The sequence below is a fragment of the Bos indicus genome, chromosome 20 (assembly GCF_029378745.1).
Source record: "Bos indicus isolate NIAB-ARS_2022 breed Sahiwal x Tharparkar chromosome 20, NIAB-ARS_B.indTharparkar_mat_pri_1.0, whole genome shotgun sequence".
NCBI lineage: Eukaryota > Metazoa > Chordata > Mammalia > Artiodactyla > Bovidae > Bos > Bos indicus.
The window spans coordinates 29,060,674-29,087,123 of NC_091779.1; the positions used below are offsets into that span (position 1 = coordinate 29,060,674).

Genomic DNA, 26,450 nt, shown 5'->3' on the forward strand with positions numbered 1-26,450 from the left:
TTCCTCTTCACTTTCTGCCATAAGGGAGGTGTCATCTGCATATCTGAGGTTATTGATATTTCTCCCGGCAATCTTGATTCCAGCTTGTGCTTCTTCCAGCCCAGCGTTTTTCATGATGTATTTTGCATAAAAGTTAAATAAGCAGAGTGACAGTATACAGCCTTGACATACTCCTTTTCCTATTTGGAACCAGTCTGTTGTTCCATGTCCCCCATAGTGAGGGGATTTTTCTCAAGATTATAAGGGTGAGATAATATCAGATATCAGAATTTCAGCATTTCTGCATCCAATCTAGTCTTCTTTCTGATTGTATTATTATAGGCTTATTCTTAAGTAGTTTTTTTTTTTTTTTCCTTAGCACCAATAAATTTGTCTTGATCAATAATAAAAATACCACTGACAAAATAACAAACTACTATTTTTGGCTTAAAGACATAACTGTTATTTTTCTATACATTTATTTTAAAAGAAAGAGCAGTTAGGTTGCAAAATATTAAAGCAAAAAAACGAACATTATGCTTATTAAATAAGACTTCTGTTTCTCAATAGAATGCTTACCTGTCTACTAGTATCCATAAAGGTAGGAATTTAAGAAATGGATATTTAAGCCAAATTTATGACTCTACTATCTAGGGTGCATTTTCAGTAGGACATATTTGGGATGGAGCCAGAGAGAAATACATAATTTTCCATTTGTGTCTATCTGTTTTGATAATTCTAACTATTTTTCAGTAAGTTATTCCTATGCTATAAGGAAAATTGTGCTATGGCTATGGCATAAACGATACTGTTTTTCAGTTTTCCAAAAAATTCCTAGAAAAATAACCATAAGTTGGGGCATTTTAAGTACTAGTACAGTATCAAACATTCTGAAAAAAATATTAGACTGGTGTCCTCAACAAATTTACACTATATTAAATTGTAAAACACACATAGAAAAAAAAGTCCAATATCAACATGAAACTTTTTACAGGTTATCAACCTGAACATTCTCTGAGTGTTCTGAATTGTATTAGTAACTGGATGAAATTCTAGGAACTAACACTAGTAAGGGGAATCACCATTACAGTACTACTTTGTTACCTTTCAAATTGGCTGTCAAACTACTAGGACACTGTAGGAGTTTGTCAGATGATAGCTATTTCCCTATTGCTATGAAACAACTTAGTATTCACAAAGTAATTTCACAATAATCATTTTCATTGTATTTACTCCACAGTTCTGTGGGACATACATAAAATGTTTTACTAGTTCTACATTTACAGATGAGAAATCTGAAACAAAATGGTATGTGTCTTAACCAAGATCACATGGCTAGTTTGGAGGCATCTGAAGCTTGAAGCCAGGTTTTCTGGTAACTACCACAAGACTCTTTGAGTCTTACATCATGACTTTTTGGAAAACCCAATAGTTTTTAATGTGAAAGGGTTTGTCATTCTAAAATGACATGCATTTTAAAAATTCTTTTAAAATCTGACCTATAGTTTCTACTCAAAGGAGAAAGAGTATAAGACAAATGTATACCATTTGTCTTATACTATAGTATAAGAAGCAAAGCGTTTTCCCTTGGGTGTTTGTTTTACCACAAGCAATGTGAGAATGGCAAGTTTCCACTCACTAGAAACCATCATAGATCTCTGGATGGGTTGAAGACCAAACAATCCTTGGGTTCTGATCTCAAGACAAGCCACTTGGATGCCTCAGGGGCCCAAGGTGTTTGAAAAATATTCTTCCAAGCACAACACACTTTCTTGTTTTGCCCTCTGTGACTGATTTCTTGGAAGCTGTTGGGGTTTGTGAGACCAGCCACTATGAGTTCCATGGCTCCTCCTCTATGCTCTCACTCTACTGTTTAAACTAAGTCCTTCTTCACTTTAAAAAATGTGTGGCATCTGTTCACATTTCTTCAGTTTTAATCTAGTCCAGCTTTATGTATTCAGCTTTTTAAGTCTTTCCTCACAGGGAAGGTTTTCATTTCTTTAATTTTCTTTTCCCCTTAGTCTCTTTTGGATATCTTCTAGCTTGTCCATGTTTTCCTGATATTAAGAATGAAATATTCAAGGAACAGATACTTGTAGACTGAAATTCCGATACTGTGCCTTTATTTCTTAAAGCCCTGAGTATTCATGCATCATTTATTCAGTAGATGTTTAGAGAGATCACTGTAATTGCAGGCATTGAATTAGACAATGGGCACCCATGGAAAGGAGAAACAGATGTGGTTCCTGACCATGGTACATCCATTGTAGTTGGAGAAATAGACCTTAAAAAATTGTCCCTATACACATAAAAAATACAAAGCATTTTTTTCTGTGTGAAAGAAAAGCAAAGGTACTTAAGGACTGTATGCCTGGGGCACCTGGCCATGCCTGGATGTAATTTCTTTATTCAGTCCATGAATGCTTCTCTAGGGCTTACTGCCTGCACTGCACTGTTGCAGATTTTCTTTAAATGTATTAGAAGAATACATGATCCTTACCTTCCAAAAAAATATCAAGAGATGGCTTGTGAGAGTTTATGCCCACCCATATAAATGATTTTTGCAATCTTGTATGATGTGTGAATAAGTCTCTTTGGGATATATTATTATTTTTTATTGACCCATAATTAATTAAAAACAGTGTGCTGGCTAAGGAAATAGTTTTACTTCAAATTCCTCTTAAATCCCTTTCCCACACTGAAAACTTGCCCCCCCACTTCCGATCTGTAAAGATATTTTGGAGATGCTATTGCTTGCTCTTAGATTAGGGTTAATACATTCAGCATACTAAAAAGCAGAGACATTACTTTGCCAACAAAGCTCTGTTGAGTCAAGGCTATGGTTTTTCCAGTGGTCATGTATGGATGTGAGAGTTGGACTATAAAGAAAGCTGAGAGCAGAAGACTGATGCTTTTGAACTGTGGTGTTGAAGAAGACTCTTGAGAGTCCCTTGGACTGCAGGGAGATCCAACCAGTCCATCCTAAACGAGATCAGTTCTGCGTGTTCATTGGAAGGACTGCTGTTGAAGCTGAAACTCCAATAGTTTGGCCACCTGATGTGAAGAGTTGACTTATTTGAAAAGAGCCTGATGCTGGGAAAGATTGAAGGTGGGAGAAGAAGGGGATGACAGAGGATGAGATGGTTGGATGGCATCACTGACTTGATGGACATGAGTTTGGGTAAACTCCGGGAGTTGGTGATGGACAGGGAGGCCTGGTGTGCTGCAGTCCACGGGGTTGCAAAGAGTCAGACATGACTAAGCGACTGAACTGAACTGAAATGAAGGTTCATGTGCCACACAAGTAGAAGAAAAAGAAGAGAGACTGGCTTAGAGAATTTAGGACTGGGCTGGAGGAATTGCTGGTCCATTTGAGGATGGAAAAGATTAAGAAGAGAAATAAGGTACTGAAGTGTATTCCAAGCACTTGCAGGGAGGAACTAGGCAGAAGAAATCAAGAAAAGGACGCACGGAGGATTAGTAATTAGATTAGCTTGTCTAAAGCTCCGTGATCAGGTTGAGGATTAGTGAAAGAAAAGGTCAGACACGGGTAGAAATGTAAATTAAGACATTTATACAAATTTTAAACTGCCAACAGTTTTGGCATGATTTAATTCTCATAAAACTATTCTATAGGTTAATATTTTCTTTTCATCTTTATATTGTCATATAGACCATATGGGTTTTGAAATAAAGACTTTGAATTAGTAATTGCAAAACACAACAAAATAATTATTCCTAGAATTGCTATCTTTGATACATATATAAGATCAGTTCTTGGATCTTCACTTTTTATTTTTCAGTTATCTCTCTGACACCAAGACAAGTCTGAGATTTTATTTCTTTACAAGTCTCTTGTTTTGTATTTGCTTTTTAGCTGTTGAAGAAACTAAACACCCAACCTATCACTTCTACCTGAAAGTGGAAGCCATGTCTTTTAAAGTGAACTGAAATGTGCAAAATGTACACATCACAAAATCTTCTTGCAGAATTTAGTAAATTTTGAATAAGTGTAACATTTTCCTTCAAGTCACTGGGCTACAGGAAAAGCATACATGTATCTTCAACATGTTCATGGTATTCAGTTATCTGCTGAGCAACCTCCTATGGCTTCTTTTTGAAGGAAAAAAAAAAAAAGGTTTGGTAAGTACCATTGAATGAAGAAGGGTGAGGTGAATGGAGAAAGGCCAAACATTTCTAGGTACAACTATGCAGAAAAGTACATATGTGAGTTGTTGGTGGGGACTGAAGTGGATTGGGGTGTATTTCATTCGATTCCTTGTAGGTGACTGCAATTTCTCATTAACGTGGCAATTCTGCTTAATATTTGTCCCAGTGTTTGTGTGAGTTGCCCAGACTATTAAAGAAATTTGGTCTTCAATTCTTAAGTATCCCACAACAAATGCTACTCTGCCCACACACCCTGATTACTTGTTACAGACCTGGCAGCATATGCTCCTGGTAGAAGCATTTTCTTCCTCAACACATCACTCCTTCTGCTCCTCAGATAACATGCAGCTGGAAGTGGGTGAAAATCTCAATGCAATTCAAGTAGGAAACAACATCTTTTAGTATCATTGTTTTAGGGAAAAATGTCAACTAAATGGAAGTATTACTCCTATTTATCCACATAGAACCTAGAATCTGTGGAAATCAATCTTTACCTTCAGAAGTTGACTGTTAAATAAATGGATATTATTTTTAAAAGTATTTTGAGGAAAAAAATATGGTATTATAAAATTTATAACTATAAACAGAACTTAGCATTTTTTAATTGAGCTTTGATTTGATCACATTCTTGGCTATCCTTGATCATGATCTTTCATTTTAACTGGGAAAGCCAAGTTTTAAAATTTATGAAGAGAAAACACTTGGTACTGCCTTGGAGCTAAAGCATTAACTAAGGGATAAAATACATCACCAGGCCTTTTAACTTTTCCATGGCATTTATTCCCTTTATCTTCCTTTTTCGTAACTATTTCTCTTGGCATTCCTGTGGCAAATCTGGCAACTGCCTAGTGTCAGCCTAGAGACTAATGGTTTTGTTGCTCAATAAATGTTTGAGGTATAGTGCAGATGTCACCACCCTTATGGCCGGAAGTGAAGAAGAACTAAAGAGCCTCATGATGAAAGTGAAAGAGGAGAGTGAAAAAGTTGGCTTAAAACTCAACATTCAGAAAACTAAGATCATGGCATCTGGTCCCATCACTTCATGGCAAATAGATGGGGAGACAATGGCTGACTTTATTTTTCTGGGCTCCAAAATCACTGCAGATGGTGACTGCAGCCATGAAATTAAAAGATGCTTATTCCTTGGAGGGAAAGTTATGACCAACCTAGATAGCATATTGAAAAGCAGAGACATTACTTTGCCAACAAAGGTCTGTCTAGTCAAGGCTATGGTTTTTCCAGTAGTCACATATGGATATGAGAGTTGGACTGTGAAGAAAGCTGAGTTCCGAAGAATTGATGCTTTTGAACTGTGGTGTTGGAGAAGACTCTTGAGAGTCCCTTGGACTGCAAGGAGATCCAACCAGTCCATCCTAAAGGAGATCAGTCCTGGGTGTTCATTGGAAGGACTGATGTTGAAGCTGAAACTCCAATTCTTTGGCCATCTGATGCAAAGAGCTGAGTCATTTGAAAAGAGCCTGACGCTGGGAAAGATTGAAGGCAGGAGGAGAAGGGGACGACAGAGGATTAGATAGTTTGATGGCATCACCGACTCAATGGACATGAGTTTGGGTAGGCTCTGGGGGTTGGTGATGGACGGGGAGGCCTGGTGTGCTGCAGTTCAAGGGGTTGCAAAGAGTTGGATATGACTGAGTGGCTGAACTGAACTGAACTGTCTAGGCCAGACAAGTTTTTGCAGTTGTGTAGGGAAGGTATAAACTAACTGACTGTGTGAACCCTGCCCACCTCTCCTTCCCCCAAGGAAGACTTGATCATTCTCTCCTTTGTGTGCCTTAGTAAGGCTTTTTCTAAGTCTGTTTTAGAAACACTATTGATTGTCTTTCCTAGTCCTTATTTTCTTGAGGACTGTGGTTGTGCCTAATTCTCTTTGTATGCATAAGGACAAGCTCAGGAAGCAGAATGTATGTGTTCATAAATTAATGTTTGTGCCACGAGTAAAAGGCAACCTCAGGAAGTCCTCAGCAAATGCTGTTTTTGAGTTTCTTTAATAATTGTAGTTTCTTTAAACAGATGAACAATGATTTTTCTCTTTTGAAAACCCATAGTACCTGCAGTGTACTACTTATGACCAGGTCTTAAATTCTCTTCTAGTCTTATTTAATGAGTACAAGTTTTCCTTTTTCCATTAAGTTGGAAGTTCTTAAGTATAGAATTTGTATGTCATTTATGTTTCCATTTCTCAGACTGTATCTTCCTGCTATGTGGAAGGTATTTTTTGGAATTAGTATAATGTATTTGGAGAAAATATTTGCTTGGTACTAAATTTGACTCTAGTTTTCCAAGTGTTTTTTACCTATAGAGCTTCTGAACTGACTTTGCTTTATACACTAGTGAGGTATCTTTGTAGGCCAAGGTGAAAAGAGTTTGAAACAGGTAATCCCAAAGCTCTTTTATTTGATGTGTGCTACTGGGCATATGGACAGATGAGCTGTCATGTTGATTCCCTGGGGATGTAGCTAAGCTTTCAATGGCTTCTGCATTGAAAGGCACAGAAACCAAAGCCCATATCCAGAGCACCACAGTCTGTTCCCTGTTAGGGCTTACACTTGTGAAAGCAATTTTGTTATCATTTCACATGGTGACTGATAAGGACAGGTGAATGTGTGGCTATATTGTGAGAAAGCATTTTTTTTTTTTAATGCCACTTAAAATCCTTGAATCATTTATTCAGGCTTTGAATATTGTAGAAGGAGTGTAAACATGGGAATTGGTCTTGGGTTCAAGGCTGTTTTCTCATTTCCTGCTACAAGAATTTAAGAAAGATCTTTCCCTGGATGAGATTGTTTCCTCTTGTTAAATTTAGATTATGCTGCCCATAATCTAATGTGGCTGTTTTGAGTATCAAAATAAATTTTGTAATCAAAATTGTTTACAAAATGCCTGTTATCTAATGAATATTACTTACAAGTCAGTGCCTTGATGTTCTTTCTTTTTCAAAATTCAATGAGGTATTATTATACGTAAAAATGAGGATCATCCGCACATTCCAACACATCCATAAAGTGGAGACATCTTGCAACATTCCAGACACAATAATGTGCTTGGATATTCATTCTGAACCTTAAATCACATCTCAAACTGGAGCAATAATGCAAAAAATCTACATGGCATCAGCAGGTTAGAGTGAACAAAGAAGATGAAGGCTTACCAAGATCTACTGAGCAATGAGAAACATGGGGGAATTGACTTGCGTTATCAGCAATGAGAGAGACGGATGACCTGAAAATAAGCAGTGTGATGAGAAGATTATGTTAGCAATGAGGGAAGAATTATTTTGGAATGGAAACTCCAAATCTGAATACACCTTAAGTTAGCCATGCATTTAGACAGGGAGAAATCAGTCACCTTCCTTCTTTTTAAAATTTCAGATTGGTCAGATGAAAGTGTATCATCAAATATAAAGCCCTGCACAACTGATAGTCGTTTAACTGAGCTTCAAAATAAAGTTGCGTTCATTGTCTATGTCATGGGACTATCCATCAGACTAAAGACCTAATGGCCTTTAGTCTGTCCCTGGAGACAGTTAAAGAACAGACTCAACTTAGTGAATCTTATGCTAGAATAAATGGTACTAGAATACATTTTGGTTGACATGACTCCTGACAATATTTTTGCTTTCCTTAAAGAATTAAATGCTGAGAGTCAAAGAGAGTAAAATTTTTAAAAATCACTTGATTAAAAAATACTAAGAAGCTAAGAAATAGTTTTAAATTAGACTTTTTAAGGGACTCTAAAAAAGAGTAGGAGCTATTTTATACATTTTATACTCACCTTTTATACATTTAGGATTTTTGTTTTTATGTAATATCTATATGTCATCATAAAGACAATACCACAGCATAGGATTACTTAATTTTCAGGGAGTTCTTCATTCTGAAACTTCTGATGAAAGCTATAGACTTATAGAAATGTATTTCATATGGGAAATTTAAGGATAAGCAGATGTTTTGGTTCAGAGGAATAAAAGTTGTAGCCTTCATTTGAAGTAAATTTGAATAACATGAAAGTATCCTTGAATTACATCTTTTATTCCTGTTTTTTAAAAGCAAGAAAATATGTGTAAAAATATGACATACCACTCAAGAAGAAGTAAAAAATAAATACATAGCTATTAATTTCCAAACCATACAAAAGAACAAGTGATCATGTGTATTTTAATTAAAATCTTACAATATTGTAATAAACACTCTAAGATAAATTTGATTTATTTGGAATTTGATCATTGGGAAATCTGAAACATATTTGCTAAGCAATTTAAGAGTAAAGAAAACTGGCATAGAGTTTGGCTTGGAATAAGCACGAAAGCAGTATTTTCAGACATCTTTTTTTAAATGGTCTTTATCAAATTATTGCTGACATCTCATTATGGTGTGGTATTGAGTATTCACTCATCGGTGCCCTCAAATGCTGGAATTCACAGAGAACTTGAGATAGGGGTTTGGGGAAGGAAGAAGACAAAATTCCAGCTCATCTGGGAATGGAATAAAAGAAGGTAATCTGAATAAACTGGTATTTAAGCTGACCATTAACGTAGAGGTAGGGTGTGGGTTTTGGGAAAAGAAAATCCCAGATACTTGTTTGGCAATGGCAAAGACAGAGTCTGAAAAACAGTCTTTTTCTTAAGTTTATTTAATTGTTTATTTAATAATTGCTTTACAATGTTGTACTGGTTTCTACTGTACAATAACGTTAACCAGCTCTAAGTATACATAGCAGCTTCCCACTGGCTATCTGTTTTACACGTGGGATCGTATATATACATGTCAGTGCTACTCTCAGCCTATTCTACCCTCTCCTTCCCCCACTGTGAATTTAGTTGAGGATCATCTGTGTACAAAAAGATAAGCTTCCAGACACAGGATTGGTGCATACTCTAGAGGATTTTGAATTATTACATTTCATTTTGCAAGCAATAGGAAAAGTCTGGTAGATATAAATAGGAAGTAATTTCCTGGGGCAGGTAGAAACAGAAAAATTAGTAAGCAGAAGAATGATATAATATAAACTTCATAGAGAATGATGGCATTGGAACAAAGTGAAAAGCTGAATATGAAAACTATTGTATTAGAAGGAATGTAAGTCTGGGCAAATGACCAAAGGCTAGAATTGGGATTACAGAGGGATCAAGGATAATTTAAAAATTTTCTGCTTAGTGGCTGGCTAACAGAAAAAAAAAGAAGCTATGCTACAATAAGCAGACATAATATCAGGAGAATTATTTTAAGGCTGTAAGGTTCATTGGTTTGGATTTCAGTCTTTGAGATGGCTGTTCCACTGGGATACTCAGAGGCCACTAATTATGCAGGATGTAATTAGAAATGCATCAGTTTATCTCAGAGGTTAAGGCCAGTGATAACCATTTACATTACCATATCAGGTGAGCATGTGTGGCTGATGAGACCAATGAGAGAGTGAATAGAGGGATGAAATATGGGCTGACCTTGTCTTATAGAATGCCCACTTTAATGGTGGAAAAAGAAATGTCAGGTAAAGCTTGAGGAAAGTTAATTTCTGCTAATATATAAAAATGAGTGAAGAATTATGAAAATGCCAAGTCATAGAAACTGAAAGTTTGGGGAAGGAGTGAACAGAATTTTAAAATGCCACAAATGAGAGTATATGGACCAATATAAAGCTATTATTGAAGAGTTTACTCTGGCTTAGAGGGTAAAACATCTGCCTGCAATGCAGGAGGCCTGGGTTCGATCCCTGGGTTGGGAAGATCCCCTGGAGAAGGAAATGGCAATCCACTCCAGTATTCTTGCCTGGAAAATCCCATGGACAGAGGAGCCTGGTAGGCTATAGTCCATGGGGCCGCAAAGAGTCGGACATGACTGAGCGACTTCACTTTAACTTCACTTTAAGGCTATTATGGAAGAAAATTAACACACAAAGAAAAAACTGCAGTTTCAGAGGAAGGGGGAAGCAGAACAAACATGTTTACTTTTTCCTGGCCTGGGACAAATCCAATACCTTCTTAGGGATTAAATTTCTGTCCCTTTAGCTCATTTTAATAAATAAGATTAGCTAAAACATAATGTACCTCCCACCATACTCAAGTTCTTATTGGCTAAATTGCTGTTTACTGGAAAGCATTTGTCTTCAAATACAGTTTAAATTAATTTTATCCATAAGTTAAGCTAAACTTTCCTACAAATTGGGATATTTACTGTACTGAGAAAGCTAGTGTATTTTCACTTCAAATACCTATATTTGTCTGTGTTTTCTGATACCTTCATTCCCCACCCCCTTTAGACATGAATTTGTCCCTGTGAAACAACAAGGCATTAGACCCCATAATAGGGTTGACTTGGAAAACTTGTTTGCAAGGCTTAGGATAGGCATGTGTCCTACAAAATATTAACCCCAGTGTGAATATTCTGTGTGTAAGTAATGAGATTTGTAAGGTGACAAAGAATGTCCAGGAACCTGTCAGATCAAAGCTCAGGTATTGGCTGCTAAGACTTGGTGGGGTGAATTGCCACTGATAGTACTAGGAAGGGGACATAGCATTTAAGAGAAGACATCATGTTATTCAAGAGATAATCAGCCCAATAATCAGGCTGTTAATTGGACTTTTGAAAATTGAATCAGTTTTAAATAAAATTTGAAATGTAATTGCAAAGACTATGTGTTTTATAAAAAAGTAAATCCATCTGGACCTTTATTTATTTGTTTAGGTTGATAAACCTAATAAGTTGGTTTACAAGTGTATGCCTAATTTATGTTTGACATCTAAAGATATAATTGTTAGGAGTGACTTTTAAGTGTGAGTAGGGGGACTAGTTTATCGTATCAACTGACTTCAACCATAGGTAAAAGAGATGTTGCTCAGTTGCTAAGTCATATCTGACTCCTTGCAACCGCATGGACTGCAGCATGCCAGGCTTCCCTGTCCTTCACTATCTCCTGGAATTGTTCAAATTCATGTTCATTGAGTCAGTGATGCCTTCTAACCATCTCATTCTCTGTCACCCTCTTCTCCTCCTGCCCTCAATCTTTCCCAGCATCAGGGATCAGGAAAAGAACCAGCATCAGAGTCTTTTTCAATGAAAAAAGATGTGACTCTTTGCATCAGGTCTTCAAAGTATTGAAGCTTCAGCTTCAACATCAGTCCTTCCAATGAATATTCAGGGTTGATTTCCTTTAGGATTGACTACTTTGATTTCTTTGCTGTCCAAGGGACTCTCAAAAGTTTTCTCCAGCACCTCAATTCAAAAGCAGCAATTCTTTGGCACTCAGCCAAAGAATCATGGTCCAACTCGCATGTGCGTACAAGACTACTGGAAAAACCATATAGCTATGTGTACATCTGGTACCATTTGCAGAAGTTTTTTTCCTAAATGCTTACAGGGGGAAATTGATTAACATAAAAACAATTTGTCTATGAATATCATTTATTAGTAATTAAAGTGATCATAGCTTTTAGTGATATATTAATTATTATTGAAATACCATTTTTAGTTTGTGAATTTTATCTACTTTTAGTGTAAGGCAAAAATGATTACCTAGGCTGTTATTATATTGTAATTGTCAAGATTTGGTTTTCTGGTGAGTGTTGGATTTATAGAGAAAGTTAGTTTTCTATATCACAAGTTCTATAGACTTTGCATACATGATTTTATGCAGTCCTCCTGGCAGAGAAACTCTGAGAATAGGAGAAAACTGAAGGTCACAACAGTTAAATACCCTGCCCCAAACCATACAGCTAATGCTGCTGCTGCTAAGTCACATCAGTCGTGTCTGACTCTGTGCGACCCCATAGACGGCAGCCCACCAGGCTCCGCCATCCCTGGGATTCTCCAGGCAAGAACACTGGAGTGGGTTGCCATTTCCTTCTCCAATGCATGAAAGTGAGAAGTGAAAATGAAGTCGCTCAGTCGTGTCCATCTCTTTGCGACGCCATGGACTGTAGCCTACCAGGCTCCTCTGTCCATGTCCATGGGATTTCCCAGGCAAGAGTACTGGAGTGGGTTGCCATTGCCTTCTCCGACAACTAACGCTACTAGGATTTGAACCCTAGACTACCTTCAAAGTCTAATCATTATCTTTGACAACTACTGTCTCTAAGAGGAGGATGAATAAGAGAAGGTTTTATAACATTCAAAACAAGATGTCAAATCCAAAACTGTTTGCTTGCAGGTTGTCTGACCTAAGAGTATATTTTTAATCTCTTAGTTTTCTGTTTATTTTAATGTGTCCTATATTATAAAAGTCCTCAATCAATAAAATCTAGAGTTATATAATCTTTTATATATCTTTATAGTAAAAATGTTAGTTGCCCAATCATGTCCAGCTCTTTGTGACCCCATGGACTGTAGCCTGCCAGATCCTCTGTCCATGGAATTATCCAGGCAAGAACACTGGAGTGTGTTGCTGTTCCTTTCTCCAAGGGATCTTCCTGACCTAGGGATCAAGCCCGTGTCTCTTATGTTGTCCAAATTGGCAAGTGGGTTTTTTTTACCACTAGTGTCACCTGAGAAGCCCAAAAGGTATATTAGGAAAGTATTTACTACATTAATGACCTTTAACTTATTAGAAAAGGGTTTCTTTAAATATCTTCATGAAGTGTATGTTTCTACTTAAAATTTAATTAATATATCTTCTTAGCATTTGCTGTCCTGGATACTGTCTGCATTAGTGCAGAAGTTAAACAGAAGACAAAATAGTTTTTTTTTAACTTTTTATTTCATATCAGGGACTAGCCAGTTAACAGTGTTTTGTTAGTTTCATATGAACAGCAAAGGGACTGAGCCATACATTTATATATACATGTAAGGATAGGATAGTTTTGAATTTCAAATAATTAGTAACAAGAGCAAAAATGAAATAAGAAACATGCTGAAAATAAATGTTCTGTTGGTTGTAAAGAAGAAAAAAAAAAAAGCCTAAAAATTAATTGCCAGAACGGGACTTGAAGGACAGGTAGAATGCTGATAGGAAAAGGAACTCGTAGAATGGAAGTGACCATATCTCATACATATGTACCTAGGTATGATGATGGCGATTAAAAGTAAGTACTATCTTGCTTGAGTCATAAGGTACTTACCATAAAATGTTAAAGAAGAGATAAGAAGGGAGGAGGAAGCTATATTAGGGAGTGCCTTGGTGTTTTTACTTAAATGAGAGGGTCCATGTTGGTTTTCACCTGTATGTTACATGTTAGATGGTGCTCTGGAACTTGTGGGTTGAATTGATCGGATAACATAGACAGGAGACTTTTTGAGATATTCTAAGCAAGAGCTAGCTTTGCCTGAAGTCGAGACACAACAGTGGGTATGCAAAAAGGGGGTAGGTAGGAAAGGCAATTCTGTAATAAAATGTACAAGACATAGAAATTGAGTTAAGGGGAAAAGAAACTTTCAGAGCAAAGAGTTAAGAAGAGAAACTCATGGCCAGAGACCTGTGAGTCTCATGAGGTCAGTTTTCAGGAACATCTTCATTGCTGTTTTTTAAAGCAACTTCTAGAGTGAGTGATAACTATATTTTCCTTGCTAGCTAAGGAATGAATCCATGTTAACCAAAGAAGTGTTATATTATGCCAAGTCTACAGAATTGTGTTTATGACTGCAAAATAGGGTCAATGATACTTTAAAAGGAAATTATAAGGTTTAATTGAGCATCATATTGATATTGAGATATCTAATGGCTTCAGTCCTTACTAAGCACCACTAATAAAAAGCCATGGTGTGGTAAACATTATTGCTATAAAAAAGAGTGGATGACACTTTATCCTTTTCATTTCTGTTGACTAAGAAGGGTAGAATATGATTTTCCCTTAAAAAAAAAAAAGCAGAAATATAAGCATGTTTTTAAAAATGAGTATTTTTCAAAAGGCTCCTGACTCCTCTCCCAAAATTGGATTTCTTTTGGTAAGCAAGGAAAGGTAAATGAATACTAAGTATAACTCCAACATTGTGTGCCACAGCTTGTTATATGCTAGCATCTGTGATTTGCATATAGTACTTAAAAAAACAACAACACTTGGTTCTATAATAATCTTTATTTTACAGATAAGAAAATTTAGGGTTAGATAATTTAAGTAACTTCTCTCTGAATTAAACAGTTGGTGAGAATTTCTGGTTGAAGACAGCTGCAGTGGGAATGGTAAAGGGCAAATGGATGAATTCAACTTACATTTACATGTTAGAACCAAATAGCCTTGGTAATTGATTGAATAATGAAATTGAGTAGATTTTTGGCCAGGGGTTACCTAGGCTGGTTCCAGCTATCTAGGATGGTTCCAAATGAGGTATAACATTGTACCATTTTCTGGCATAGGAAACATCTGAGGGATATTTGTGGGAGGGAAGGTGATGAGATTGAGCTTGGGTGTGTTGTCTGACATGAGTATGAGATATGCAAGGGGATAGATTTAATTAGACTGTTGATTATTAGGATTAGGAGGCTTAGAAGACAGGAATGGACGGGAGATAGTCATTTTGTAGTCATCAGTTATGAATTAATCATGAAAGACATGGATGAGTGTATAATATTGCCCAAAGAGCATGTGTAGAATAGAAGATAAAAGGGCTATGTGTGACACCCAAGGGAACAGCAGCCTTTCAGGGAAAAGCAGAGTGGAGCCCTGAGAAGAGATGATAAGGGTCCAGTGAAGTGAAAATCCTCAGGGCACACATGATTGCATTTTAGAGTTCAGTGGTGTCACTTTTTTGTGAAACGTCTGTTACAGTATTGCGTGTTATCTACATCTCTCCTCTGTCCTTAGTGTATTAAATGGCGTATTTTGCATTTCCATTAGGAAAGGAAATAAAAAAAAGAGAGAAAGGATTTCGTTGTAATTACCAGTGCATGAGATATGATTGACATTTTGTATTTGTGTACTTGTCCATAAATCTATAGGTAAGTTTTGACAGAAAAACTGGTGAAATCTTCAAAATGAGAAACATTAATCTTTTATATAATTCCGAGGTGAGAGTAGAAACAAGGGCAGAGTGAGACTATTATAGTTCTTTCTTGTACTACTACTTTCTACTACTTTTAACCGAAGAGTCACTCATAATTAGGAATGATAATAACTTTGAAAGGTTCATGCAAATGTATGCCTTAAAAAAATGTAGCCCAAATAGTCTAAGTAGGAGAACTAATATAAAATAAAAATGTCTTGATTAACAGAAATGTCTGTCATGAAAATTTATACAATTTTTGTAAAAAATAACTGCTCAGAGACTACATCTTCAACCAGAATGCAGTAGCCCATGTTTCTGTAGACTGTTTTATGACCATAGAGTTGTATTAGTTGATTTGGTTCTTTACTTTTACAAGTCTATACTGTAACAAGTGTGGTCTATTACCTAGCCTAACTACAGTGTCAATAGACTTTAAAGAAATCAAATGAAAGCAATATTAAAATAATCTTTGATGAATTTGTCATATTCTGATAAATCTTAACTCTATGTTAGTACAATATTAACCTGGAATAAACTTCCTAATTTTAATATAAGGTGGGATAAGAATGTTTCAAAAGGTAGCTAATAATCACAGCTATGTTGAAAATGAAATCAGAAATTTTAAACAAATAATTGTTTGGAAAAATAGTGGCAATCTATTTAAAGTAGCTGTTCAATTAAGCAGTGTTAAAAGTGCAGATTTTAAGTAGATTCTGATTTTAAACCTAGTGTCTGTTTAAATATTTTTAGCCTCAGAACAAAATTAATAATGTTTTCTCTTTTCAAATTAAGAAAAATAGAGCATAAATATTTGGAGTGCTATGAAGCTGTGGCAGTTCTAGAATTTGTGATTGACCTAATCTGTAGTTATAAATTTGCAGTACCATAGTTTTTATGTGCCCTATTTATTACTGTTTATTCTAATCTATGATTGAAGATTTTATATATAAAATACTTCAAAGTACCTCCAAAGAGTCTTCTTTAAAGTAGTTCTTTATAATATAGATCTCCCTGTTTTCATCCATATTGAAACTATAAAGGGAGTTTATTTTTACTTCTTTATGGGATAAATGGGGGTATGGGTCTTCATGAACTTATTTGTATAACTTCATCTCAAATAATTGTTAGAATTCTGTAGTCACACTGCCTTGCTTAAGGAATATATTTATTTTACTTAGATTTAACTTTATGGCCATTGAAAGAGCTATCTTATTTACCAAATGAGCAATTTGTTCATTTATTTAACTTTGTGCTTGTGCTCAGTCATGTCTGACTCTGTAATAATTTTTATGGTGGTGGTGGGGGAGGAGGAGGACTGATTATTGTCTACGTCTTAAAATATGATTTCTTTTATTTATTGTAGGTTTTATTGGGATTTAATAATGCTTATAATGATGGTTGGAAATCTGGTCATCATACCAGTTGGAATCACATTCTTTACAGAACAGACAACAACACCATGGATTATTTTCAATGTGGCTTCAGATACAGTTTTCCTTTTGGACTTGATCATGAATTTCAGGACTGGGACTGTCAATGAAGACAGTTCTGAAATCATCCTGGACCCTAAAGTGATCAAGATGAATTATTTAAAAAGCTGGTTTGTGGTTGACTTCATCTCATCAATCCCAGTGGATTATATCTTTCTCATTGTAGAAAAAGGAATGGATTCGGAAGTTTACAAGACAGCCAGGGCACTTCGCATTGTGAGGTTTACAAAAATTCTCAGTCTCTTGCGTTTATTACGACTTTCAAGGTTAATTAGATACATACATCAGTGGGAAGAGGTAAGACATATCTTTTCCTTTATATAAAGTTTCTATATCATGAGATTTTAAACTACAGTGGTTTTAAAATGAACAGCTGTGCTATGTATAATGAGTTTTATGAAGTTCAAAAAGAAAAATTTCATTTTTTTTCTTTTTGGTACATAGTGATACATTTGCAACTTTAAAAGATATGGTTGAAAATTGAATTTGAGTAAAGTGAAGAAGTTAGCGATTGTAAGGCAATTGTCTTATGCCACTTCAGTCTTTTCAAAAGCAAATCTACTTTAATCAGCAAATATTTATCTTAACCAGTGCAACTGCTCCTTCACCATGGGAGATTGTTTTTATATACCACGTAATATTAATTTGTTTTATCTAACACATCAAGTGCCATCTTTGACAAAATTGTAGGGTCCGATTGCTAGTTTGTATCATTAGTTCTGTGAAATAATGTGGAATATGTTTCCTCATATTGAAACTTCAGAGAATCATGCTTGAAGAAAAAAGATTCTTTTGTGTATTTCCAACTTGTATATATAAAGACATTTTAGTGGAATAATTTTACTCTTTGTTATTCTTTGTGTTATGGTTATTTATTGTAGATTCTCCCTACTAGATCATTTCATAATACTGAAAAGCACATATCCTGAAGGGAAATTATTACATAGAAAACACAAATAATACAGTGAATAAAAACAGTGAATCTGGCCAATGTTCTGCTGAAAAGGGCATCCATTGTTCTTAGGCAGTGGGTGGGACTTGAAAGGGCTTAGAAACTGGGTGGGACCTGAAAGGGCTTTGGAAAAGGGAGTTTCTAAACATGTGAGTCAAATGTCCCATCACCAAGCAAAGGAGGGCAAGTCCCTAATTTCACAGTCTGCATATTAGTTTTTTGATTTTCTTTTCCTTCTAAACACACCTTAAAAATTAATTATAACCTGAACTTTATTGTCTGCATAAAAATAAGGGTCAAAAAGGCCTCCAGAGTGACTAAACCTGCACTAAAGAAAGCAGCACACTGACTAGGCATTAATCGCCACTTTACTAGCTACAGAAATGCTTTTCAGGATGAATTATATGTTGGAATTTAGGTTTAACAAGTCATAAAGTGAAACTTCTGTGAACATTAGCTCTGCTTTCTGTGGGACTCTGGCAGCGTTTTGTGTGTGCTTGTTGATGGCATTTTGGTTCCTAGGATTTCAGGAAATGACATGCAGCAATAAAAGCCAGTATAAGACACTGCTAAAAGGCATAAAAATGGATCATTCTTAAAATATGGATACGAATTACATTTAAAATCAGATGAAGCTCATTTGAGAAACTGGATTCATCTTGTAATGTATCTCTATGTAGCACATTTCGTCTAACATGTAATAAATGTTTGGTTCTCAAACATTATTATGCTAATGTTAATATCAAAGCAAGGTAATTATTGATAAAATAGCTAATATTTATTGATGGCTTATTATATGTCAAGTAATATATTTGATTCTTTACATGGATTAGTTCATCCAAGCTTCCTAACTTGCCCAGATTCACAGAGTAGTAGATAGAACTGGGATTCTGGCCTTGGCAATCTGACTCCAGATCCCAAGTTCTTAATCACAAAACTATACAGCTTCTCACTATAACATATATTCTTTTAGTGATAAATGATTTAATATTATACCATTTTATATGTACAATAAAATACGTGGAAAACTTTTCTTAACTGAGCTTTGTGGTCCAAGCAATGTATGATTTGAATATTTGCCTCTTAAAACTTGGTCATAAAATTATTTTAATGAGTAGCCTGTGAGAAGAAAAGTCACTGATATAAATACCCAGACAATTAAAAATACAGTGGACAATGTGACTATTTTCAGTGTCTTGTAGTTTGAACCCAATTACCCTAGAGAATGGCAGAAGGATGAACAGATGGCATTCTATCAGATAAAATGGCAGGCTACGTAGTCATAGAAGAGCACGCTCCTGGACACTGTTGTCCTCTGGTTCCTGGCAGCAGTCAGAGGCACTTAGGTGTGTGTAACTCGATGGTGTTCTACAGATGCCATGATAGAATTCAAGAGCATTGGCTCACTGCCATCATCACTGTAAAATGAAATTTAATATGCCATTACAGACATTTGGTAACCAAACCCATTCAGGCTCGAGTTGTGAGTTGGCATAATCTTACTTATAAATAAATGACATTGATAGTAAATGAACCATAAGCTCACTTCATGAAGAATGTTTTCTTGATTATATGATAGCCCCATATAATGTCACATATATCATGGATATTTAATATCTGTTTGTAATGCTGTTAGAGGAAAAAAACAGTAGTAATTAACCCCAAATTTATTATGGATTTATTATTTCATGATTGCATTACCTGCATGATTGAAACCAAAGTCACCAAAAAACGTGAATGGTTCCAAATTAGTATATCTCTACCTAAGTTTTATAAATGCCACCAGGATGTGTTTACAAGTAGAAACACAACAAGTAATCAGGTTTCTCTCTGAGCATTTGGAATAAGAGTACAGAGGAAGATGTGGGTTCACCCACATGTCTTTGAGTTCTGAGCGTTTTAATACCAAGCTGGCTCATGCTAAATTCAGCAAATTTGGGGAAGTAATGTGTGAAGTCTGGAAGCTGCCACAGTTCTAAATGAATCATCCCCAAGGAAAGCGGCTGCCTTCTATAGGAAACTGCTTCCATCTTCAATGAAATTTTTTCGCCCCCTGGTCTGAATTAGTTCAACTGAAAAGCAACAAGAAGTGCCAAAGCCAGATAAATTCAAAAAATATTGTGAATGAAATAGAGAAATGTCAAATTTTAGCCCTTATGTTACTAGCCTGCTAAACTTAAACATGGTGGCTAATACTGAAGGAAAGAGCTGATTTGGCCAACAAATTTATGAAACATGGTGTTAGGCGGCGTGGGGAGTTGTCTTCCAGAAGCAATGATAAGATCAATAGCGTTAGGATGCAAAATTAAAGCTCTCTGACACTGTACTGAAACTTTATATGTATGGCCATGTGAGGTGAAGATCTGGGGTGATTGTTTAGATAAATCAGATCAGAAAATTCCTTTTCCTATAATCTCCCGAAAATGGAATCTCTCTCAGTTTTGTATTTTGACTTAAAAAAAGCATCCCTTTAATTCAGCATTGTTGTTAGTGTTGTGAAGTCAGTGACCCAGTCCAGAGTGCTGGTTTGCAACCTATCACAGAAAGATCTCATTCTCTGTGATCCTCCTAAAAGAGACATATGGTGAGGAAATCCTCAGAAATTAAATGGAATGTTATTAACAATTTTGACATTCACCAGCCACTGAAGAGATTAAGGGTAGATTAAGAGTTTAGTAAATAGGAGATTATTTGGTTAGTAAAGGTGAAGAGTTCTAGGAACCTTGAATGTTACAGCTGCTGATCCCTGTTGTTTTATCAAAGGCAGATGATCCTTGAAATGATTAGATATTTTGGAAACAATAATTGAAAAGAAATATTAGTCTGCAATGGTTATCTGTTTGTAGGATTCAATGTCATAGAAAGTACAAATTCTTCATGGGCAGTATAATACAGGCATGGTAAACACATGAAACTCCTGTAATAACTATGGCTTTGGAATACATACCTATAATATTTTATTTTTTATTCCTCATTTACTATCCTCTCAACCATTTGGGTGTAGATTTTAGACCTATCACAAGCAACATGCCTGTTTTGAGGCAAGAAAGAGGGCTGTGGTTCTGATTTTCATGTATGTCTATAGACATTTCAGATGAATAATGTGTCTGGAATATTGCAGTGCTCTTATAGCAATCAGTATTAGATTTTTATGTTGGCTTAGAGGCAGATATATATACAAATTATGTTTAACAACAGGGCATTAATAAGGAAATGTATTCCACAGGGAGCTAATACAGACTGCAGTTTCTGTCTTTCATAATTTTAGCATTCTAATTGGTGTAGATTAGAAACTAACTCTTGTTATAATTATACCATGCATATTAATACTACTTCCATTTTTTAGACAGCACATAGAATTCTAAGACTTGCCATAAGCAAACACCATTGTTTTGATAAGCCTTCCCTCTGCTAGAATCTAGGGAGGCTCCTTGTTTGTGGTATCAGATCTGTGTTTCTTTGCTTGCCTTCAAGGCTCTCAGCGAACCATTTCCCCATCTCACCACTGTCACTTCTTATTTGCACCAAACAGCTCTTTTCTGTTTGATTTTTAGTTTTATAATGCTTCTGGCAGAGAATGGATTTTTTTTTTTTTTCCTGCATCTGCTAATTTTGCATGTGTCACAGCTCAGGTTTGGAAAGCCTTCCTTTTCTGAAGGATTATTCATTATTCATTTGATGCTCAAACACCTCTGAAAATATTCTACATTGAGGGACTATGCTATAATGGTCAGTACTTTTACTTTGAACAGTTCTACTTTCTCTGCTTGCATTTGTTCATGCTCATAGTCTGGTTGTGAATTCTCCTGTATGCATTTCTTTTCTTTACCTGGGCATAAACGTCTGTAGGGAACGTCAGTGTCAACTTTTTGCCCTTGAATCTCCTTGTACCATAGTCCAGAGTTCTAAACACAATCGGTTGTCCAGGCATACCTATCCGCTGAACACATGGCAGTCCTCCATGGTCTAAATCCATTAAATAATTGCAAAGGAAAATTAATTCTTCCCTCCCAAGCATATACTGAGTGCTTCTATATGCAGATGCTACACATGAGAATACAAAACATACCCCAGCTTTGTAGGAAAAAGAGACATGTGAGAAAATAATCACAGATGGTGTGGTAAGTGATGGCATAAAAGAGGGAGTGAACAACTACAGCTTATTTTTTTTTTTTGCAGAAGAAAGCTTCAGGGATACTCAAAAGTGAGTTTTGAAGCTGGAGCCTGGATTACTAAGATGAGAAACATGGGACAGAGGAGTGCAGTCAGTGAGACATGAAGCATAAGCAGTCAGCACAGTTCTGCATCTCCAGAATCTGGGTTGCCAAGGCAGTGAGTTTGGAGGTATAGGCAGGAATTTGTGCTGAGGACTGACTCAAACAGTAAGGTGTCAGGGAGGCTTTAGAGGCAGGGAGTTTGCATTTTAAAATGCTGCGGATTGAGGAGGGTTGGAGACAACTGAGGATAGAACTAATAATATCAGTTAAGAAAGAGATTTATCACACAGTTGCATTTTTTATATATAGCCAGCATCAGGCAGGATGCTTTTTAGTTAAAAGGAGGTTTATCTTTGCTGAATATTCTTGCCATTGAAATATATTTATCAAATAAAATATGATAAGACATTATATGAGTTGTAGTGTTCTACAATTTAAGTATTGATATTTGATATAGTTAATAATCATTAATATAATAATATATTAACAGTATGTTTATATAATTTTATTATTGATACAATGATACTTGAGATTTTTATTTCATACCACCAGAAACATTTTGGTATAAAATGGACCTTATGCTCAAAATTAGCACTTATGGATGTTTATTCAAATTGTACGTTCTATTTTCTATTTATTCTAGGGAGAAATACTCAAAGTGACTTACTTACGCCTACAACATTAAATTCTAATATTTTAATCTTAGGAAATGAGATACATGGAAATTATTTGAAATATTTAAATTGATGTATGCCTATAATATTTATAAATATGAGATTCATTATGTCATCTTTCTCAGATTAGTGCATCAACTAACAAAAATATTATTGTGTTTGTGTAAGTTGCCAAATACTTTTTGCAGGCAGATATTGATTCTGCTGAAGACCACTAGGTGTCCTCTATTGGTTGTTTTACTTCAGGGTTCTATATTTGGAAATACCAAAACTATCTTCTCTTGAAATTATTCATTGATACTCTCTTAGAATCACCTAACTGCTTGTCTATTTATGTTTAGCTAAAATGCATGGCAGTGGATATTCACATATGTAAAGATGATTTCTCTGTATTTATACTTTCTCCTCAGGTTAAAGAAAGAGTTTGTTTGTTCTCTAAAAATAATTCTTTCTTTCAAGAGAATTGTTTTCAACATTACCATATATTTTTTAAGAGGATATTTTAGCAGATCCTCTGGAGTCCTAAAGTACTGTATGATGAGTTCTATTTGGATAGGCAGTATTATTAAGTCTAGACAATTAAAAAGAAGTTGACAAAGTATGTGTTGGTGTATGTATATGTGTATGTGTTAGGGGTGAGATATATACTTTTATGAATGTTTTTTGGCTAGAAACCTGAAGCTAATATGTGTAATACTGATGCTTTTGATATGGGAGGAAATATCAGTTTAATGCTAAAATATAAGATCAATTTTGAAATGTCCAGGGTCCTATTTTAAGATTAAAATATCAGAATTTCTTAATGCCCCATCATTGCCCAATCTGTGTTCCTGTTTTGTGTGTGTTTATATGCTCCTATTGCTATATGTTGATAACTAGACTTGTAACCCAAACTTCCAAATTATGTATCTCTAATCTTCAAAATTTACATGACATTGCTATAAAAATATCTCACGAGCTCCTCAAGCTCAGTATGTCCATTTCTGCTTCAGGTCTCTTCCTTCTCTCATTTTTTGTTACTCAATTCAGAAATCCAAGAAGTATCCCTGACTTCTCTGCTTTCAGTCTCCATAGTTAACAGTAACCAAGTTCTACTGGTTCTGCTTCTTGGAATGTGGTCTGAATTCTAATATTCCTTCACTCAGTCCTCTCTGTCACCATCCTAGTCCAAGCCAACATCAGTCATTTCTTATTTGCATTTTCATAGTAGAGTCATTACTAGGTTTAAAAATTCTCTCTTGCTTGTCCTCCAGGGGCCTCAAAAGTGATATTTTTGAAGAGCAAATTTTACTGTATCTTCCACCTGCTGAAAATATTTCTATGACATTCGTTATCATAAGGACAAATTCCATAATTCAAGATCCTTTGAAATCTGAGTCTTCCCCACATCAGCCTGGAAAATTACTTTCTCATTAATTTTTAACTAGGCTGAACATATTTATGTTTATCATATATGCTTTTTTAAGGCCTTTACAAGTGTTGTTCACTTTTTCTAGAACTTTGTTCCTTTGGCCAACCCCAGTTCATCCATCACATTGTGTTCCTTTGACTTCGGCTTTAACTTAAGATACCCTAGGGCGGAATTAGTGCATCTCTCAGGCAGTGTTAGTTCCATCTGTAATGTGCCTGCATACCCCTATGCTTTTTGCTTTGTAACATTCTTTACCTTTGTAATTTCTCTTAAACCTTGCCTTCCCAACTATATATTAAACTCCAGAAGGGCAGAAACCATAGACTTCATGTGTTTTTAGCTGCTGGCTTCATGTCTAGAAAATAATGGGGCACAAGAGTACTTACTAAATGAGTTAAATTATGACCTCAAGAAAATTTCAATTCAGCAAATGTAAACAAGCATTAGAAAAACAGTAGAGTGTCTTAAATCTAAAACTGGAGATTTTTATAGTATAGAAGAAAAATAAAACCAAAGATGTGCTATGAGTGTGATAGAGGGTAGAGGAGAAGCTCTAAATTAAATAAGGCATCCTGATAAAATTGGCCACTTTGAAAACCCAGCTTGAAAGTGTATGTCCTTCCAAGTGGGATAGGCCTGGGAAATATTCCAAGAGAATTGAGAGAAATTGTGGATGAGTTCAATCTAGCTCATCATTTATGGGGATAATAATGATTTTCTGCTCAGTCTCTCAGAAGGGCTTTGAGGTTCAAATGATATGTTACTGTTGAACATACTTAGAGACTCTAAGGTTTATAGAAATGTGCATTACTGTTATCATAAAAGTCCCCACTAGTTTAAAACAAGTAAAATTTCAACAGAGAGTTCAGTAGTGTGCTTACTGCTTTTCCAAGTACTGGAAGCACTATAAATACTATTATGCATTATTTCTTTCCAATATATACCTAGTAAAAATTTGAAGCAGTAAATGAATCAGGCTAATTTAGGACAAAGCACATTCAGCCTTTCATTTCTCCAGAATTTCTGGAGAACTGTCTCAGTTTTCTGTTTCACTGTGTATGTCGACACAGCATGTATTACTTCTACTGCTATTTTAGACTCATCTGGGTGCTGTTAGAGTGCAAACTGGGATGCGGTTGTTTCCTGAGTAGTGGATCCAAAATTTGTAATGTGATTCTGTTTTAAACTGGAATTCTAGTTCAACTGCCAGAGTGTTTCATAAAAACACCTTGCTGTAGATTGTGTTACTTTAATTATCTGGGTAATGATCTTAGCAGAACAGGTCACTTTGCTTAGCTTGTATTCTGTGATGCACGTATCTACAAAAGGGGAGATGTGAAGAGACATGACATAATAGGAAAATGGTACAGTGAAACCCGAGAAGATTTTGTTGTTACAAATAATGAGGCGAAATTAAGCTGATCTCTAAAGGGAATGTTAAATGTAATTATCTACTCATAGATGGAAAACATGTGCTTTTTATTGTCAGTTTCTGCCAAGTCAGTCTTTTGCTTTAGTCAGATACAACGTCAAAGTGTTTTTTATTAATTAGAAATATTTTAGAAAACAAAGTTGTGCTCGCATTATGTCAAAAGTAGTAGTCGATTCAGGTTTCACTGGACAAACCATAGTATTGAAATATATGAGAAATTTTCACAGAAAGTCACCTTTATAAGATATTATTACTGTGTTATGAAGACTCCAGAATAAATAAAATTAGAGCCTTTGAATTGTACTGAGCAATGCATGAGCAAGACCTACTTTGACTTTTCTTTCTAACTTGCTGATGTATGCACTTTAGATTTTGTGTTAGAGAAGTCATGTCTTAGTGTGAAAGGGAAATACATTTGGTTGGTTATGTAATTCTGGTGGCTATTTTGAGTTAAGTCTGCCATTTAGGCCATATTAAAAAAAAAAAAGACAAAATCTTTTTCTTATTACATCTTAAAGGGAAAGTAAACATTGAGTAAGGATTCTAGAAACTAGTCCCAGGATTCGTATTATTTAAAGCAGTTGTGAAGGAAAAAAATACTAGCTATTTTGAGATAATCATTATCTGTCAGGAGTGGTGGACTCCAAATGGTTTCCATTAAGGTTGGTGATGCTTCCCTGGTGGCTCAGACAGTAAAGCATCTGCCTGCAATGCGGGAGACCAGGGTTGTTTCCCTGGGTTGGGGAGATCCCCTGGAGAAGGAAATGGCAACCCACTCAAGTATTCTTGCCTGGAAAATCCCATGGATGGAGAAGCCTGGTGGGCTACAGTCCATGCGGTAGCAAAGAGTTGGACACAACTGAGAGACTTCACATCATCATTATCACGGTTGGTCATCGGTGGGAATATTTGCAATGATATGCTGATTATTTCAATGTGGTGCATTTTTCTTTGTTACTGGTGGGGGATATGAGCTGGGTAAACATATGAAACAAAAGAAATTCAGCTGAATGGAAAGGAAAATCAAGATTACCTTGCACAAGTCATTTCTAGACACTTATATCAGGGGAAAAAATGAGGATGAAAGCTTCTACTTAGGTCATATGGTTGTTTTAATAATCAAAAAGAAAATTCATGTGAAAATTCTTTGTAAACTCTAAAATTGAAAGTGTAAAGAGAATAGTAATGTACTAT

The 26,450-nt window shown here is 35.6% G+C and overlaps 1 protein-coding gene across 1 annotated transcript in view; it reads left to right on the top strand.

The window, feature by feature from the left end:
* Positions 1 to 26,450, top strand: part of HCN1 (hyperpolarization activated cyclic nucleotide gated potassium channel 1) — a 453,436-nt gene that overhangs the window by 38,779 nt on the left and 388,207 nt on the right. Inside the window, exon 2 of the mRNA XM_070774701.1 lies at positions 16,444 to 16,867. Within this exon, the coding sequence (XP_070630802.1) occupies positions 16,444 to 16,867 (424 nt within the window). The remainder of the gene's footprint in view (positions 1 to 16,443; positions 16,868 to 26,450) is intronic.